We start from the raw sequence: 18,951 nt of genomic DNA, 5'->3' as shown, positions 1-18,951 counted from the left end.
TGGGTTACAGCTTTCTTTTCTTCAGTTTACCTGTTGCAGTTGTAACCCTCTTACTTGTACTGAGCTTCTTACCATCAGATATGTATTCACTTGGAAAGAAGTCGTTAATCCTTTTCTGCTTCCCTTTCTTTTTACGATTGTTAACATCTCTAATCAAAGGAATAAGAATTTCGTCCGACTTTTCGTATGGCCAACCTAACTGATGCTTCATGAATGATCGTAGCATGTCCAGATCTGGCGATCCCCAAACAAATGGTGTGGTATCATGATCCACTTCTGGTCTCATGTATGCGTCATAAACCATGACACTTGGGAAATCGTCGTCCAAGATAACTTCATTATTTACCAGCTTCTTCCTCAGGTCTTTTTCGAATTTAGTTTCCGTTTCTTGTTTGCGTTTATCAAACTGTCCATTATTGTACCAGTCTTTAAAATTCTTCAAGTTTCCAAATTCCGCAATGACTTCGATACTTGAAACGGGACCCATGCCCTTCAATCCATTTGTGTAATCACTCCCTAAAAGCTGTGCCAATTCGATCATGTTCTTTCTATCTAAACCTAACGACCTTAAAATAGATTCAGCATCGTAAAACTCGACATAGTTCTTTTCGTGGAACATATTTTTGTAAATCTTTGTACCACCAAATAAAAAAACATCACTATCATCGGTAATTACGCCATCAACAAGTTTCAGCTGCAAGAGCTCTGCACACTGTGCTTCAGCTTCCATAGGCGCTGTGATATAGGGGATGCCAAATCTGGATAATAATTCTTGCACTTCTTTGATCATATCCATAGTTACTTCATCAGAATCCCTTTTATCCTTCATCTGTTGCTCGAACAACTCGTCCTCCAGAAAGGCACTATCAGCAACATTTCTTCCACCAGAAGGCACTAATGTTGTTTTCTTGAATGTATCGAATTCTTGTTGCTCCTTTATCATGTTCTCTACTATGTTATCCTCTTCATCTTCAGAGAAGTCGTAATCAAAAGCAAGGGGCTTCCGGTGCCCATTATTCGAAGATTCCTCTTTTCCATCACCACTGTCCTCTACTTCATTCTCGATTTGAGATTTGGTGGGAACGTCCTCATATACTTCATCTGATAAGAGCTCTAAGTCATCGTCATTTTTTGCGTCAAGTGAATTCTCTTCGGTTCCAGTTTCTTTTTCTAGCATTTCGATGGCATTCAAGCCAGTGAGAAGTTCATAGCTGTTCCTGTTTGTGGTTGTTCCAGCTTCACTTTCTTGTTCGTTCCCAGTATTTTTATCTTCCACAAAATTGGTGGTGCTATAAGGGTTATATGGTCGTTGGGAATCGGCAGAAGAGAACCAACTCGGCATTTCTGGAACCGGAGGCTTCTCTTTCGTCTTCTCTTGGGTCGCTTTATTATTGGTATCATTTTGAAAAAGTAGAGATTTTTTGTTGTTGAAATCAAATTGCGGTATCTTCTGAGAGATAAAATTTAAATTTTGCTCTCCTTCTGTTAATGCGGCACCTTTATCCTCCGCCACAGATGGTGGTTTAAACTCAGAAATTGTTGTTTTGCCATTCATTTCAATGACTGAGCCAGATTTACTGTTCAAATTTGTCACATGATGTAGTTGCTTACAGTCCGGCTGAGCTCCAAGTGATCCATACTGTACTATCGGCGGACGTGATCGTTCAGCATTGGACATGGTAGGTTGAGCGAGTTTTGGTTTATCAACCGATTCAGAATTTTTTTCCATCTTAGAACGTTGCACGGATTCCATCATTTCAATTTCTTCAATTTGTTTTAAGTAATCCTCGTCATCGTCATCGTCCACATTAATCCTGTTGATTTTGGTTGTTGGAGTATTTTTGATGGGCGATGCCTGATCATATCTTTTATCCAGAAACGATTTACTGCCCACACTATTAACAGATTGGTCCATGTAAGGTAACCTTGCAGCCTTCAGCGAAAAATCTTCTATCAACGTGTCATTCTTGGGTTTAAGATCTACTTCTTCCCACGCGTATTCATCTGAATTCGCCCCCTCATCCTCCGATCGATTGCTTCTCTTCTGCGGAGTGGTTGCCATGTCAGAGGGCTTGTCTCGTAGTATTCTAAAAGCGCCCTCTTGAAAGTCATCCCACTGGAGTATGTCGCCGTCTACAGCGTTACTATTCAATTGTTTTACCAGGGCACCAGACTCTCCATCGTCTATCACGATTGCCTTCTGGGCTTCAGAACCGTCGTTCGACCCTAGCCCAAGGATCCATCCATTATCCGTCTTCGTCAACCTGTACTCTTTATTTTTTTGTCCAGATATCCTATTAATCACCTCCTGGTTTAGCTTAGACGCCCCACCGTCCTGAAACCCAGTGGTGTTGATTAATTTTTGGGTGAAAAAATTTCTTCTTTTGACCATATCTATTTGGAATTTCGAGAAATCCATGCTATTGGGGAAAATGGTTTCCAACTGTTCCTTCGAGTACCCCATTCTCAGTCTAGATTTCAGCCTCAACGATGATAATATCAAATACTGTGTCGCCTTAGGCAGCTCCTCAAATTCAGCCGATGCTGGATTTATGGCGTCCAAATCAATGTCTTCCAATCCATCGCCGTCTATCGAATTCATAAGCTTCTCGAAAGTCTTGGTAGAATCAACTCTGGCATCTTCCTTATCGTACTTGAATCCTGGTATATCAGGCAAATCCCACTCGTCTTGAGGTTTGAAGATTTGAACACTACTACCGTCATTCTGTGCCAGCTTCTTTGCGCTACCGTCCGACATGTTTTGCATCTGCAAAGCTAGCAGCTTCCTAGCCGTAGATTTCGCATTGTCTCGCTTCCCTTGTCTTCGTTCTTTCCTTTGCCGTATAGTTTCTCTCTTCAACACGGGCACACCACCGTCAAACACGAACACCGGCCTTATACCAAAGTACAGCAGCTTACAAATTCTTCTGAAAAAGCCAGTGATGTGTGAATTTTTCACAGCATTCCCTTCTTGGTCCCGCACAGCTTTCAAAAACTGGTATATCCAAATGGACGCATCGACTGCCATTCTCTTATCTTCCAGGGATTCCAGCCTCACGGGTCTTGCCGTGGGACCTGCAATATCCCAAAATGAATGAACACCCATCTGTCTACTTTGGCCTTTTCCTGACCACGCGATTCAACATGAGATGACGTGGAGAACCTTCAATGATTTACATACAGTTTTTCAATCCCTTTATAATCTCTATCTGCGCCCGCCACCTTTTCTTTTTTTTCCAACCCTTGGTTCTCCCTTCAAATGCTCCCGGTAGAGTTCGAATGGCTCAGACAAAAGGAAAAAGACAGAACATACCATTTTCAGCACACCATTACTTTCCCAAACCCGGCACCAATATCGACCATAAGGGCGAATCGTTTGCATATGCAATACTGCTCAAAATGCGACATCTTTCGCGATAGAAACTACTAAAGCCATGGCTTTTCCGTTTTATCCTCTTGATCATCTTTTTTTTGGGGGAACGGGTCCCGTTTCGTAATTCTCTTCAGTGGTATCTGCACTAAAAAATCAACCACAGTTTCTCTCTGTATAGTATGTTCTTCCTTCCCACATAATACATCGCTACTTATGGGAGCAGGTGTCAGTAAATGGTGTGACGCACCCATCCACCCCGCGCACTAATTTTGTGAAACTTGGGGGCAGATAGAGAAAACTCCATAGAAAAAGTCGATTTCAAATTAATTCCGCACAACGTTCCCGTGTTGGTCAAAGAGAACGAAATATGGACGACACGGTAAAAGCAGAAATATACGCATATATACGGTACTGGTTTCGTAGAATGGCCAGTACAACACATAGGGAGAGCGCGTGCTTCCCGTACCGGTTGCAGAGTCGGGGTGTGCCACTTGTTTATTATTTTATTTTATATGTATTATTATTATTATTATTATTATTATCATAATCATAATCATAATCATAATCATAATTTTTACTATCGTACTGGTGTTGGTGTTATCAGACGCTAAATGAACCAAAGTGCCTGGCACTTGTCTGGGTGCTTCTCCTCTCTGTCATAGTGGCCTCCATGTGGATGCTGCAGCCATCGCCGGCTTCTACTAATTTTCCTTTTGCTTTTTCTTGTTTTTTTTCTATTTTTTTATTTTCTAGTTTTCTGCTCGTATTCTGTTGGTTTTTCCCTGTATGTCTCCTTTTAACAAGTAACCCATTCTCTGCGAAGAAGCGGTCGCACCAGCAAAACAACAGCGGACGCCCGATCGCGTATTACTCGCAATAGTAGTTATCAATCACAGCCGGGCACATTCGGGATCTACCGTAGAATCCCATGCGTCACACATGGAAACAATGTTACAAACCGTCGAAACCCTCGCGACGTATCTTGTTGGCATTGTTTTGAGCTCATCCATACACCCCAAGATATCTGTCGCATCTCCGGTTATATTAAAAAAGTCCTAAAGTATATAAACCATGATCTTTCTTTCTTTGAGCTGCTTTTTTATTCGATATATTTTCACTGGGCAGTGCATCTTGATTATTGCTTAAGAATTTTTTTTGTTTTATATTTTGATTAAATAGTCAAAGCATTGGATCCTTAACCAAAATATAAGCTTACGTCTATATTTACCGTCCTAAAAGTCGTACAAATATCATAGCTCCCCCTCTTCGCCGCCTTTTTCTCATACTATTTTCCCCCGTGAGACAGCGACTGAAAAAAAAACGACTGCGCAGAAGGCTTATATAAAAAAAAAAGAAATAGTTCTTCACTTTCGAGCATTGAACTATTGTCATTACATATAGATGAGCAACAAATTCACTATGGAGTCACCTAAACATTTGGTGGATGATGTGCTTTTCATGTCACCCACCAACGATGGATCAGACGAAAGACCTACAGAGGTCACGTTCCAAGAAGATGAAGGCCATGAGGCTAGCTTGCACAATCGCAACCATGAAAAAAAGTCAGAACTGGCCACCGAACGAGAAATCATGGCCACGACCACGGACGATGATGGTATTCCATCTCCTTCTCATCCAATGGAGAAGCGTGTCCTGCGCAAAATGGACATTTATTTAATCCCGCTTATGGGGTTACTGTATTTCCTTTCCAACTTGGATAAATCGAATATTGGTAACGCAGAAGTTGCAGGTCTATCCAAGGATATTAACCTTGTGGGGACGCAATACAATACATGTGTCACTGTTTTTTTTGCGACGTATGTTCTTTTTGACCCCATTGGTACCAATCTCCTGAAAATCATGGGTCCGCCATTAATGATGAGTATCTGTTTGACCTGTTTTGGTGCTATCTCGCTAGGGACCGCTTGGGTAAAGAATTATCCTCAGTTGATCGTGGTCAGACTACTGCTGGGTGCTTTTGAAGGTATGATTTATCCAGCTATTAACATGTATCTTTCCGTGTGCTATAGAAGAGAACAGTACGCTTTAAGATTCGCCTTTGTCTTTAGTGCCGCCTGTTTGTCTTCCTCCTTTGGTGGGCTTATTGCTTACGGTTGTTCCAAGATCAGTGGCTCTCTAAGAGCTTGGCAATACATCTACATTGTCGAAGGTTGTATCTCCTTGGGGTTTGTCCCATTCTATGCCTTTGGGTTGAGTAAAAATTTAGAAGACTCATGGTTTTTCAATAGAGAGGAAAAGGAATACATATCCGAGAGATACAAGACAATGAACACTTTCAACCCGGACGAAAAATTCGAATGGTTTCAAGTGTGGCAGGCGGTCAAAGATGTCAAAACTTGGGCCAGTGCCGTGGCTTTGTTTGGTATCGATTTAACTACTTTTGGTCTGACCGTCTTTCTGCCAATCATCATTACCAGCATGGGGTTCACTAATGTTAGAGCTCAATTGATGACCGTCCCCATCTACTTTCTCACAGCAATCGTGTTCTTTGTCTGTGCTGTTTGGTCCGATCGCATAAAATTAAGATCTCCATTTATTTTGGGTGCTTGTTTAACTACTTCGATTGGTATTGCCATCGTCCTTGGTTCTGAAGTTCATGGTGTGAGATACTTTGGGGTTTACATTCTTTGTATGGGAATCTACGTTAATGCTGCCTGTAACTGTTTGTGGTTGAGTGGTAATACCGGTAACTACTTCAAGAGAGCCACCGCTTTAGGTATCAATCTATTTATGGGATCTGGTTCAGGTTTGGTCTCTGGACAAATTTTTGTTGCTAAAGACAAGCCAAGATATATCAAGGGGCTGTCCATTAGTTTAGCGTTCCAAGTCTTCTCCATATTTATGACAATCGTACAGATATTTCTTTACAAAAGAGAAAATGATAGAAAGAAAGCTATAATCGATCGTTGTAACGAATTGGGAGAGCCTATTCCATACGATGAAAGATTAAGCGACAAAAACCCTGAGTTTAAATACATGTATTAGATTTGACTTTCTTCAACTCATATTTTTTTGCCCCTCGTAATGAGGTGTTTGCAATTTGTAATTTTCTTTTATACATATCAGTATCTTCAACATAACCCCTTTCTTACGAGCTTCTAATTTTTTCTTTTTTTTTTTTCTATCTCAAACTTGTACATCTCCTGGAAGACACATTCCTACATCTATTTCTATAAGTATACATGTTTATATAGTACTATATTTAGATAATTATAGCTCCAGATGTGAAGAAGATGTTCCCAAAGATGAGGAATCGCTATACTCATCATCGTCCGATTCATCTTCATCACTACTCTCTTCCGATTCATCTTCATTATCGTCACTACTTTCTTCCTCCACTCTTATAATTTTCTTTGATTTACTTTTTCTTTCTGGTATGTCAGAAAAAAATTCGTCCAAACTTTGCAAACGATATTTCTTCCCATTATGAGAAGTTACGGTGTTTATGTTACCTTTTCCGGAGACGCTACTGCCATTACTATCATTGACCCCCCTTAAATTTGAATTGGAATTGGATGTAAATGATCTTGCTGAGTTGTTGCTAATAAAAGACTGAGATGAAAAACTTTTTTTATATTTGTTATAGTCTTTCAATTCTACACCCTTCCTAACATCGTTGTCTGTTTCAGCAATACCAGTAATCTCTGTGTTCCAAGGAAGCATTTTAAAGAAATCTTTAACTTCTTGAGCATGTACTTCCAGCCTCGCAGAGATGATAAAATCGTTATTCCTCGCTGAAGGTTTGGGTGCTTGTAATAACAACGACACAATTTCGTATTTTCCTGAATCGAAAAGGGAAGAAATCATCCTTGCTCTATCTCTAATATCAAACTCGTCATCATACTTTGCCAAGTAAAGAACCGCTTCATACATTTTTGAGATTCTTGAACTGCTAAAATCGTAATGATTCTGGTAATTTTTCTCATCGCTAGATTCATCGCTTGCAGCAATTTGTTCTTGCTTGAAATTATCAATGTCATAAGAGAGAAGTTTTGCTGATAACACTAAAATTTGACATCTTGTTTCCGGACCCTCATCGGAAAACATCGGAATTAGCTTCCTCAAAACGTCCGGGCATATCTTGAATTCAATCGATGCGATTTCACCGAATAGCCAAACAATACCTGCACGTGCATTATCGGCCAAACTCCTTTGTGCTGTTAATAAATCAGCTAGTTTAAAGATAATGCGTAAATGTTTTGTGGGGTTCTTTTGTACCAGCATCCTAATAACATTCACGTATGCGTCTAGGACAGAAGCCGACAAGTTGTGGGATTCCATATGATCAATCAGCCACTTCATTACATGAGATTCCCAACTGGTAGACAATTGACCACATTGAGACAATGATTTGACTGCCAAAATAACAACCTTTTCCGGAAGATGAGCGCTGGCTACATAATATTTCAGTTCCTTGAATATTTCCTTAACATTTGATTCATTTATTAACGTCGACAGAATCTGGATCTTCCAAACAGATGCAACAATGGAGTCTTTGGGTAAAATGTAGAATTTTTTGATGTATGGTAAAGATAAAGTTTGGTCTAAGGTTGATAAAAAATGAACTGCTTGCAAAAGGATTTCTTTGTTACCTTGATTTGTCGTCGTGGAAACTGTCTTGACCAATGCTTCAATAAATTTGGTATTTTTCATCTGCAATGGTGAGGCCAATTGATATAGTGCATTACAAGACGCTAGAATCACTGCAGGGTTGGAACTGTAAATTAGACGATTCAGACTCTGTAAAAATAAGTCTAAATCAGGATGATTAACCACGTCGTAAAGTGGGTACTCAATCTCATTATAATTATCTGGTAAAGGACAGCTTCTCGGAGAATCTTCTGACGACCTATCAACCACTGTGGGTTTTGGTAAGAATTGTTTACAATATTTGATCAACAATTCGATCAAATATGATTGTGACCATGAATCTAGCTGCCTAATTACTTTACAGTACCTACGAAAATGCCCATGCAGTAGTTCTAAGTGATCGGCATAACATTCTTTGAAAGCCAGGACAGTACAGGATATCACCTTAGGATCCGTATCTGCCATCAACTCTTTCAGGATATCCAATAGTTCTTCATGGTACTCATTCTTTCCAGCTCTATACAATTTGATAATGGCCAACGCAACTTCACCACGAACCATTGCAGATGGATCCGTAACTAATTTCTTAACAGTGTGTAAAATGATAGGTGCTAACGATGTCATCTTCATATCAGAGAGAGCACTCAAAGCAAAGCATCTCAATTCGGGATTTGAATCAGACAATGATTTTTGAAGAGAATTAATGGATAGTAAGGTCAAATTTGGGTCATTTTCAGCAAATCGAAGTAAATATAGGTGAATAAGTCTTTTCACTTTAATGTCATTAGTGGTGATATTCTTCACCACATCAGCAAAATATAATTGAACATCAATAGAGTCATCATCAGAAGCCATTATAGATATAATTCTCTTCATGGCATCTCTAACTTCTCTAGAATTCCTAGAGTTTAACAAGGTGGCCAACTGCTGAGGATTAATATTTTGAGAATAATAAGTATAAGAGGATTCACCGAGCTTGGAGGTGGCTACCGCGGCAGCTTCCCTAGTTATCACTTTGGCAGTATCTAATGCCGATGCAATACGATTAATTGAGTCTACCATTGCTAATCGTCTGCTTTTCGATAGTTTGCTCTTTTTGGTTTCCGTTGTTTTTCCTATATATATGGTTCTGCAAAAGTGATTTGTTCCAATTTGTCGAAACTCCAATAGCTCGGACTCGCTTTGATAGTGTGTATCTAAAAAGATAAAGGTTATTACAGATTATGAATATACAACGTATTGAGATATATAAACAGTGTACTCAGATGTAACTCAACCCAGCATGCTTCTTTTACGACCACGCAATCTGACTTCTTGAAATCTTTTCATAACTTCTTTCAGTTTCTTTGCACCTTTAGTACCTTGTTCATTATAGGCCTCTTCAAACCCCTCCATGATCCAAATATTATACTTTTCAGCATGTTTTGAGTGTGTGCTTAGAATAGCTCTCTCCAATACGTATAAATCGACCCCTTTATCTTCGACTAGATTTGATACTGAACCTAGACCAAAGTCAATCAGATGAGGCGCCCATGTGGCGCCATCTCGCACTAGAACAATGTTGGAGCTTGTCAAATCGCCATGACAGTAATCATTCCAATGCAACAACCCAATTTGGCGGCCCACCTTGCGTAGCGTAGCTGCCACAAGATCATTATATGGGTCTTGATCGTGCATCCACAAAAAGTTCTTGAGATTACTAAAACCATACCCCCCAGGAAGATCTTCTCCAAGAAACTCTAGCCAAATGAACCCATTGTACGGATCACACGCTATTAATTGCGGCACATATAGTCCTGGAATCAAGTACAGCTTAGCCAACAAACGCGATTCATTCAAGGTACGATGTTTTGTTAACGTCTGATCTATTTGGGGATGTCTATAACGCTTTGGTGGCCTATATTTGATGATATATTTTTCATGAGAGCCCTTTGTTTTTGGGAGATATGGGTGAGTAGTGGTTGAGAAAACAATGGCCTCTGCACCCTGCGAAATAGGTACAATGTCTACATCTTGTGTCAAGTACGAGGATACTTTATCAATGAATTCTTGCGTCATAACGGGCGAGGCTCCTGCCCTTTTTTGTCGTCTTCTTTATCACTTACTTGTTCATGACCAAGATTATATTTGTTCTTTAGCCGTTGATGCGTCGGACGATTTTTTAAATCTTGTTTGCTATAGTGGAAAATCAGAACGGAGCTACGTATTCACACACATATTTATACATATATAGAATGGTTTAAATATGAGGCGTTGATAGATTTAGGATTGCATAAACTTGAGGATTCGAGCGATAGATGGTATGCTTGTCCATCGATCCATATTACGAGAATAGTTTAATATAGGTCCCGTGTGGTAACCTTGATGTTCGAGTAGTACATTTTCAGAGGTAAAGTAATCGAATCCCTCACTAGCTTCGATCATTTTTTTTGCCAGGATCTTATTTTGAAAGCTCAACAACTCGTCACTACCGTAGGTAATCATCACGGAGCACTTTTCCAAAATATCTTGCCATGCTTTTGTATCGAAGTTCTTTTCAATGTTCACAAAAGGATCACGAGTGAAATCAATGTCTGGGTTGCTCCCCACAAACATTCTCCCAAACATCGAATGGCTCTTCAAACATAGGCCATCCCATTCCTGTTTTTGTTGCATGTATTCCTTTTCTCCTTCATGAAAAAAAGTGGCATTGGCCCAGGGACTTATGGCGATGACTTTTCTTGGATAGATTTTCCTGTGACACTTTCTCAAATACAAAACAATGTTTAAAACTGCATTACCACCAGCGGAATCTCCCATAATCACCACATTCTTGCAACCCATAGTATTGACGACATAATCAAAAATGGCCACATTCTGTAAAATTTGTAGTGGATACTTCTTCGACTGGTCATCGGTAGCTGTAACTGTATAATCTGGAACAAGGATAGCCATCTTAGGGAAAGCGTTTCGCATATTGTTCAAAAATGACAGCGATGTTGGGGTCAATTTAAGGGCATAACCACCCCCGTGATAAAACACTAAAACTGGATCTATGGTGGGATTAAATCCCTCTGGCATAACATATTGGTAAAACTTTGTATCCACTACGGTAGGTGCCTTTAGTCGACGATCTTGGAAAATAGTATTCTCTGGAGATTCCTGATCCTCTACTGAAACCTCATATTTGACATAAGTCGGATCAGAAAAAGTAGAAGGGTATAAACAAACAAACAAAGGATTAAGCACGTATTGACAAATACTTTCATCGAGAATCCAGGAACTTTGTCTTAAAAAAATTCTGTTCACATGATCAAGGCAAAACCTACGTCGGCGTTGAACAATAATCTTTATAGAGCCAAAGATTATACATACAGGTACTACTGTAAGCAATAGGGCAACAAATTTTAATCCGTGGAACAAATGTATATGTATGGCGCTCCATTGGAAAGTCACATCATTTAGATCAACACAGTCGCTCGATATAACGTTGATAATTTTATTTTCCTGGAGTCGACAGTATACAGCTTTAGAGTCAACATCAGAGTTAGCAGCCATTTTCTTTTGGAAAACCTCTTCTTTTGGCATATGCCTTGTTTTTATTTCATGCGGCGTAAGGTATTCTAATTTCTAGTTTCGTTTTTTTCCCTCAATGGCTTACATTTATAGCGTCAATCTAGTAAATAGTACTTATACAAAGAAAGAAATAATTCATCAAGAAACCACAGATTCCCCCAACTCAACATCACACAATCAATTAACCTTAAGAAAAGTTAGAAAAGTAATCAATGAGGGTTGCTAAAACTTGTAATATATCAAAATAGAATCTATATATTGATTAAAACTTTCACCGTCTTTAAAAACGAAAACGAGAACATACGAGAAAAAAAATGCTTCTAACTAATTTTACACTTGTTGACCACCATATTTAGCTCTCCATTCATCAATTTTCTTTTCATCGATACGTTGGAACAAGTATTCTGCCTTATTGATGTTGTGACCTTCCAGGATAGCCAAATTAAATCTATCATCAATTTTCAAGGCTGGGGCGTTCAACATTTTGTTTATTTTTTCACCAATTTCTGGCATAAAAGGTGTGATGATAGAGCTGACGGCATAAATGATATTCAAACCAACTGCGACAACAGCATCAGATTTTTCGGGAGATTGTGAGAATAAAGTATTATCTAGCTTATTTTCTTGCAAAAATTGGTTACCACGGGCACTCAGTGACATAGCAATCTCCAAACCACGTCTTTCATGACCAAGCTCCATTTCTTTAACGTAACTGGATAAAATCTCATTGATATCTTTGACCAAAGCATCGTAATTGGAAATCTTCTTGGGGTCAAATTTTGGAACAACACCGTTGTATTTGGCATTGACGAACTTGATTAGCCTATTAACAAAATTACCCAAGTTAGCCAACAATTCACTGTTATTTCTAGCAACAAAGTCGTCCCAAGAGAAATGAGAATCACTAGATTCAGGTCTCACAGATGCCAAGTAGTATCTCCAAACACTTGGAGAAATGCCTGAGTCTTGAGCATTGTTACCGAAGACACCGACACCCCTACTTTTAGAAAACTTACCGTTTTCGTATTGTAGGTATTCTGTGGTGTTCAAGTGGTGTAACATAGTCCAGTCCTCTTCTGTACCCAATTGAGAACCAGGGAAAACAACAGTATGGAAAGGAACATTGTCTTTACCCATGAATTGGTACAATGAAACATGCTCGGGATTCTTCCACCATTTCTTCCATTCTTTAGTGTAGTTTGCAGTGATAGAAACGTAACCAATAGTGGCGTCAAACCAAACGTACAAAACCTTATCTTTATATTTTTCTAAAGGCACTGGTGTACCCCAAACTAAATCTCTCGTAATACAACGTGGTTTCAAACCGTCTTTCAACCATGATTGTGTAATAGTTTTTGAATTCTTCGACCAGTTACCTTCTTCCGAAGACTTTCCAACCCATTCAGAAATCTGGGTCTCTAATTTATCCAATGACAAAAAGATATGATCTGAATATTTGGGTTCTGGGGAAGCATCATCCAATTTACAGCGTGGATTGATTAATTCAAATGGGTCTAATAAAGTACCACACTTATCACATTGATCACCACGTGCATCATCATAATGACATTTTGGACATTCACCCTCTACATAACGATCTGCCAGATAGGAGTTATGGACTGGACAGTACAATTGTTTCATAGATTGTTCTTCTAGGTAACCGTTCGAATTCAGTTTCATGAAAATGTCTTGAGCAATCTCTGTTTGCTTATCAGTAGTCGTTCTACCGAAATAATCAAATCCAATTTGGAACCACTTGTAAACATCACTGTGAATTTTATGGTATTTGTTACATAATTCTCTTGGTGTCACACCTTCCTCCAAAGCTTTGGTTTCGGTAGCAGTACCATATTCATCTGTACCGCAAATAAACAAAGCATTGTAGTTACGTCCTTTACAGTAACGTGCAAAAATATCGGCAGAAAGAACACTTCCAACAATATTACCTAAATGTGGAACATTATTGACATAAGGTAAGGCCGAAGTGATCAAGATGTTTCTTTCGTTTGGCTTGGGCAGAATTTCGGCATCCTTTGGCTTGACGGTTAAATTGGACTGGATTTTCACTGCACCAGTATTTTTGAAGGAAGAGGAATCACGCGGAATATGTTTTTGAGCCAATTTTATAGCATTGTGTACTTTAGCTGGTAACTCTGGAAACTTAGATAGAACGAGGGAAGAATCTAGGGCATAAATGTTAGCAAATAAAATCAAATCTGTAGCAGTCAATGGTTCTTTCAACTCAGCCAAGTAGTTTTCAATCGCCTTATTTGTCAAAACCTCGACGTGTTGTTGAGGCAGTTCTACATGGTATAACAGGTTCTGTAGAGATGCCAATGCAAATTGGTACTTGTCAGAAGCTTGATCTTCAAAATCGTCCATGGAATATCTCAAGATAGCATTGGCATCGAACAAGACGAACTCTTCTTTTGTGCTGCGTAATTCTATGGTAGTCTTATCATCGTCAACCACAAGCTTCAAATTTTTGCTTGCAAATTCGAGCGCTAGAGCAATCTTTAGATTGTTTGCCAACTGCAAATGAGAAGGATGTTTTTTCGATTTATCGAAGGAAATTTGAAAAGACATACTTATTTTAAGTTCCCCCTCTTTTTTTTTTACTTCTTATTTCTCCACCAAGATACATATTTGCAAGCAAACAATTGTTAACATCGAGAAGTATTAGTCAGTCATTTTTTCTTCCTTTCCTCTCTCTCTCGATAAGTTGCGTACAGAAATTTTTTCTGCCTCTGAATTCCTTCGTATCCTGTGATACTGTGAAGAAGTGACTGATAATCCGGGCAATGTTTTATCATTTCGGCGGCTAACGAGCACCAGTATGAAAAGTTAACACGTCATCTGAATACACCATTATTGTCGTACTAACGTTCTTAACAGAATTTTGGTTGAATATTTTCCAAATAGAATAGTATTACGCTAAAATATTGAGTGCCGTGTACTTTTAATCCCTTATGGAAATTTTTTCTTTATCGCCTGTCGCTACTATTATTTCAGCATTTCTACCATACTTCACTTTTCTGCCGTTTGTAAAATCAACTCCATTGGATCTAAGTGGATGCGCTTAGTTTTTGTTCATTTATAGGACTGTTTAATGTTGTGTTTAAAGTCAATCAACACTACTGACCTAGAAGGTTTCAAAGTCAAGTATAATATTTTTCTTTTTTCCTCTCAGATAAAAAAAGAAAATCCAAAAGTCGGGTAATCACAGGATGATAATTTTATCGGCACGGCTGCATTGTGAAGGGTCCATTAGCAAGAAGTAAAAGTAACTGCCAGAGGTACGGTGAGGGGATTCATACTCCTAAAAGAGTTCAAAAGGATATCTTGGTTCAGCAGATTGGAAGTACTCAATTTATACAAGTATGACTAGTAATATGGATACTACAAACTGGTTCGACAATTGGAACCCAGAGGTTCTTTATAAAGACGATGTCACTGGTTGTGATGACTGTTCCGAAACATCGCCGATTCCAAAGTCTGGTGTGATTTGCGGTCCCATATTGAGGCTCATTAATATGGATTTTGAAGAAAAAACTTATGAGGGGTCTATCCTGATGATAGTCAGAGGTAGTAACAGTGCCCCAAAAATGACCTATCAATTGGGCCCCTCATTGCCCTCTGGTGATGAAGACATTGAAATCAGTGAAGCATCGTTCGAATATAAACTTATCCGTAAGGACGATCTACAAGGTGACGATATATGGTTTTACAGGTACGAAATTAGATTACCGATGTCAAAACATGAGCAAATGGTGAAGTATTCTGTCAACGGCGCGATGGAACCACATTATAGGTTCTTCATACCCTCTTTCACTCAAAACTCAAACGTTATTTCATATTCATGTAACGGGTTCTCATTGAGCGTAGATACATCCAAATTCAAGGGTTCTTTATGGTATGACGTTCTCAAAAAGCATCAATACATCCATTACCATGCCATTCTCGGTGGTGGTGACCAAATTTACTCTGATAATATCAAACTGCACGCGCCTAATTTCAAAGACTGGTTGGATACCAAGGATCCTATCAAGAAGTATAACACTCGAACCACTGAAGAGACCAAAGAGCAAATCAGAGAGTTCTACTTAGAACACTATTTAAACTGGTATGGTTATGGTCACTGGTACGGTTCCACACCAAAGTCTAAGACAACTCAAAAATGCTTTGTCAAATCCTTAGCTTGTATTCCAGCCATCAATATCTGGGACGACCATGATATTATTGATGGGTATGGTTCCTACAACGATTCCTTTATGAAGACTGAGAATTTCGTGACAGTGGGAAGAATGGCTTATAGATACTACATGATCTTCCAGCATCACGTTAGTGCTTCCAAGCAGGATGGCGATGATTTTGCATATCTAAAAAGCAAACAATGGATATTGGGTAACGAAAAAGGAAGTGCCTACATTGGTGAAAGGTCTCATTCAATATTCTCTTGGTTGGGCCCGAAAATGGCGATGCTGGGTTTGGATTGTAGAACCGAAAGAAAGCTACACGAGATTTTATCAGGGAGGAGTTATTCTTTAATCTGGGAGCGTGTTGAGAACGAAGTAAAAAACTTGACCGGTGGGCATTTATTGGTGATGTTGGGTATTCCCATTGCATACCCAAGGTTGGTGTGGTTAGAATGGCTTTTCACCTCAAAGCTATTGGCTCCAATAAAATATCTATCTAAAAAGGGGATATTTGCTAGTGGCTTTGTTAACGAATTTAATGGGGATGTAGAACTTTTGGATGACCTAAATGACCATTGGTGCGCAAGACACCATAAAAAAGAAAGAAATTACTTAGTAATGAAACTGCAAGACATCGGAGCTAAATATGGTGTCAGAATTACGATCTTATCAGGCGACGTACATTTAGCATCCGTTGGAAGGTTCAGGGCAAAAACTCATAGACACCATCTTATCATGTCTGAGGAGAAGGAAAAGGAAAACGCCAGTATTATCGAACAACCAACTAAAGATGTGAGGTTGATGTTCAATATCATTGCGAGCGCCATTGTAAACACCCCACCACCCGATGCAATGGCCACTTTATTGCAAAAAAGATGCCGCTTGCATCATTTCGATGCAGAGACAGATGAAGATGCATTACCAATTTTTACCAAGGAAGTGGATGGAACACATAAACGTAAAGATTCATGTTTCATGAACAAAAGAAATTGGTCAGATATTATACCAGTGGAAAACGTACTGAACAACGCTCAGTTGAGTAAAGACTTGGGAATAAAAGTCGGTGATATTGTCATTCCGGGTGTCATTACAAAACAACAAAAGCTAGAGACCTTGGAAAATGATGACCAGTGCAACTCTTATCCAATAACATCTGGAGGCCTATTTACCAGTATTCACGTGGAAAGAGATGCGAAGCAGCCAGATTCGCAAACTGTCAGATATAGCTTGCCTATTCCGGAGTTAGAAATTACTCGGGAAAAGTTATCTCATGCAGGGATTAAACATCTGAATATTTTATAACCCAGCTCTATAACATTAGCATAATTGTATTTATCTGCTTACTAATCTAATCATTTCTACCGCGTGCGTATGAGTCGCTTAGTGCTATGCTGTTCTGAAAAATAGCACTGGATATATACTTAAAATTGTTAGGAGAAAAAGCTTAATCGCGCATCGCTTTTCAATGAAGATCGCTCGAACAAAGTTGATTCTGTATATCTCTATTCATTTATTTAATACATACATGATATACTGCGAATTATACTCGGATTTCCTTCAAATACTTCTTCTTCCTAAAAGGGTTAAAAATTCTTCTCTTGTCTTATGAGCCCTAAATCCTCCAAGCATACAAGAAGTTACAGTGGAAGATCCTGTTTTTTGAATGCCTCTTGAAACCATGCACATATGAGAAGCTTCCATAACAACAGCAACACCTAATGGCTTCAGGATATCACTCAACGCCATTGCAATTTGCTTTGTGAGTCTTTCTTGAACTTGGAGTCTTCTTGCATACATTTCTGCCAGTCTCGCCAACTTACTTAACCCAATGACTTTCTTGTTTGGGATATAACCAATGTGAACTTTTCCAAAAAAGGGCACCAAATGATGCTCACATAGTGAGTAAATTTCAATATCACGAACAATAACCATTTCATCATGGTCTTCTTCAAAGACGGCATTCTTTATAACATCATCCATAATGTTCGTTTGATAACCTTTAGTGAAATAAAGCATGGCCTTAGCATATCTTTGTGGGGTATCTAGTAGACCTTCTCTATTGACATCTTCACCTAGTTCAGTCAAAATGGTCTTAATTGCGCCTGAAATACGTTGAATTCGCTCCTTTTCCTCCTCTTCTGTTTCATCAGCACGTTGTCTTGTTCCTACACTTGGCCAAGAAAAGCCATCTCTCTCGACAGGGGGATTTAAGGTGTATGGAGAGGTGGGTCTAATGTTTAACGGGGTTTCATGTCTCTCTATTTCTTGGACTAATTGGATGTTGTGCATTTTGGAATGATTAAAAGTGTTGGTTTTACGAAAGAATGAGTCACGCGCACACACACTCACGACTAAAGATGAGCTTGTACAGTATGTTATGAACGGATACCGTGTCAATTAAAAAGATTAGCGCGGTACAAATAAATGCAAGGAGTTAAAGAGAAGCAAATCAGTTCGATTATGTGATAAGTATTTAGACAGGTTTGAAAATTAGGAGCTATAACGCTTTTCTTCACACAGTTCTTCGGTCTTTTTTATTTTCGGCGAACGACACAGGTTTCCTGCTAAGGCCGTACCGGGTCATCCAGATCCTATTTTCATGTTTAATAGCGTTGAGGTTGGGTTATAATTCTGCCTACACCGTGGCACAGAGGACATATATCTTCATCTAATAGAAACCTGGTACGTCCAGACCCTCTACATTCTCCACATAAGATGCCTCCAAGGCGAGGGTCTCCCGGTTGAACGCACAATGGCCGGTTACCCTGCCATGCGCTAGTGTATACGGGCATCGTGTAGTTTGTGTAATATGTTGGTGCAGCAACTATGTTGTTTTGAGGTGCAAATCTTCTCCAACACGATTTACAAGATCGTCCATTCTTCATTTTGTAGCCGGTATTTCCACATTTAGAACAGTAAAACCCAGAAGGGTATGTCCATGGCAAGCTTGGATTCTGCTGTGGTTTCGGTGGAGGGCGGACATAGGAACTCGAAGGCGTATGAGAATGAACGCGACCATGCGTATGGGACGAAGACGCAGATGGCACGGTCGAGGGCCTCTGTTGGGGCCTCTGTTGGGGCCTCTGGGTTGCGCTGGATATCGGTCTCGGTGGTCGTGGTGGTTGGCCTTGCAATCTCTCCTCTTCTTTGATCACCTCCTCATAGCTCGGCAGTTCATCATCGTGTGGGTCTCTAGACATTATGCTATCGCCTATA

The 18,951-nt window shown here is 39.4% G+C and overlaps 9 protein-coding genes across 9 annotated transcripts; 2 read left to right on the top strand and 7 right to left on the bottom strand.

Moving 5' to 3' along the window:
* Window positions 1-4: 4 nt before the first annotated feature.
* On the bottom strand, window positions 5-3,106 carry RAD2 (ssDNA endodeoxyribonuclease RAD2; the record flags this gene model as incomplete). The annotated part of the gene is made up of 1 exon (XM_056226067.1): window positions 5-3,106. The coding sequence occupies one exon, from the start codon at window positions 3,104-3,106 to the stop codon at window positions 5-7; it is 3,102 nt and encodes a 1,033-aa protein (XP_056079822.1).
* A 1,668-nt stretch (window positions 3,107-4,774) lies between these two features.
* Window positions 4,775-6,379, top strand: TNA1 (Tna1p; the record flags this gene model as incomplete). The annotated part of the gene is made up of 1 exon (XM_056226066.1): window positions 4,775-6,379. One exon carries the CDS (start codon window positions 4,775-4,777, stop codon window positions 6,377-6,379), a length of 1,605 nt encoding a protein of 534 aa, XP_056079821.1.
* Window positions 6,380-6,604: 225 nt separating this feature from the next.
* APL6 (AP-3 complex subunit beta) lies at window positions 6,605-9,046 on the bottom strand (the record flags this gene model as incomplete). The annotated part of the gene is made up of 1 exon (XM_056226065.1): window positions 6,605-9,046. One exon carries the CDS (start codon window positions 9,044-9,046, stop codon window positions 6,605-6,607), a length of 2,442 nt encoding a protein of 813 aa, XP_056079820.1.
* A 210-nt stretch (window positions 9,047-9,256) lies between these two features.
* Window positions 9,257-10,042, bottom strand: BUD32 (serine/threonine protein kinase BUD32; the record flags this gene model as incomplete). Its single annotated transcript, XM_056226063.1, has 1 exon — window positions 9,257-10,042. One exon carries the CDS (start codon window positions 10,040-10,042, stop codon window positions 9,257-9,259), a length of 786 nt encoding a protein of 261 aa, XP_056079819.1.
* Window positions 10,043-10,246: 204 nt separating this feature from the next.
* On the bottom strand, window positions 10,247-11,521 carry SAY1 (steryl deacetylase; the record flags this gene model as incomplete). The annotated part of the gene is made up of 1 exon (XM_056226062.1): window positions 10,247-11,521. One exon carries the CDS (start codon window positions 11,519-11,521, stop codon window positions 10,247-10,249), a length of 1,275 nt encoding a protein of 424 aa, XP_056079818.1.
* Window positions 11,522-11,869: 348 nt separating this feature from the next.
* Window positions 11,870-14,125, bottom strand: MES1 (methionine--tRNA ligase MES1; the record flags this gene model as incomplete). The annotated part of the gene is made up of 1 exon (XM_056226061.1): window positions 11,870-14,125. The coding sequence occupies one exon, from the start codon at window positions 14,123-14,125 to the stop codon at window positions 11,870-11,872; it is 2,256 nt and encodes a 751-aa protein (XP_056079817.1).
* A 794-nt stretch (window positions 14,126-14,919) lies between these two features.
* On the top strand, window positions 14,920-17,037 carry SMKI16G0190 (uncharacterized protein; the record flags this gene model as incomplete). Its single annotated transcript, XM_056226060.1, has 1 exon — window positions 14,920-17,037. The coding sequence occupies one exon, from the start codon at window positions 14,920-14,922 to the stop codon at window positions 17,035-17,037; it is 2,118 nt and encodes a 705-aa protein (XP_056079816.1).
* A 255-nt stretch (window positions 17,038-17,292) lies between these two features.
* Window positions 17,293-18,024, bottom strand: FOL2 (GTP cyclohydrolase I; the record flags this gene model as incomplete). Its single annotated transcript, XM_056226059.1, has 1 exon — window positions 17,293-18,024. The coding sequence occupies one exon, from the start codon at window positions 18,022-18,024 to the stop codon at window positions 17,293-17,295; it is 732 nt and encodes a 243-aa protein (XP_056079815.1).
* Window positions 18,025-18,338: 314 nt separating this feature from the next.
* On the bottom strand, window positions 18,339-18,935 carry HUA1 (Hua1p; the record flags this gene model as incomplete). Its single annotated transcript, XM_056226058.1, has 1 exon — window positions 18,339-18,935. One exon carries the CDS (start codon window positions 18,933-18,935, stop codon window positions 18,339-18,341), a length of 597 nt encoding a protein of 198 aa, XP_056079814.1.
* Between the last annotated feature and the right edge of the window lie 16 nt (window positions 18,936-18,951).

The sequence above is a fragment of the Saccharomyces mikatae genome (assembly GCF_947241705.1).
Source record: "Saccharomyces mikatae IFO 1815 strain IFO1815 genome assembly, chromosome: 16".
NCBI lineage: Eukaryota > Fungi > Ascomycota > Saccharomycetes > Saccharomycetales > Saccharomycetaceae > Saccharomyces > Saccharomyces mikatae.
This window is presented reverse-complemented; position numbering and strand designations above follow the sequence as displayed.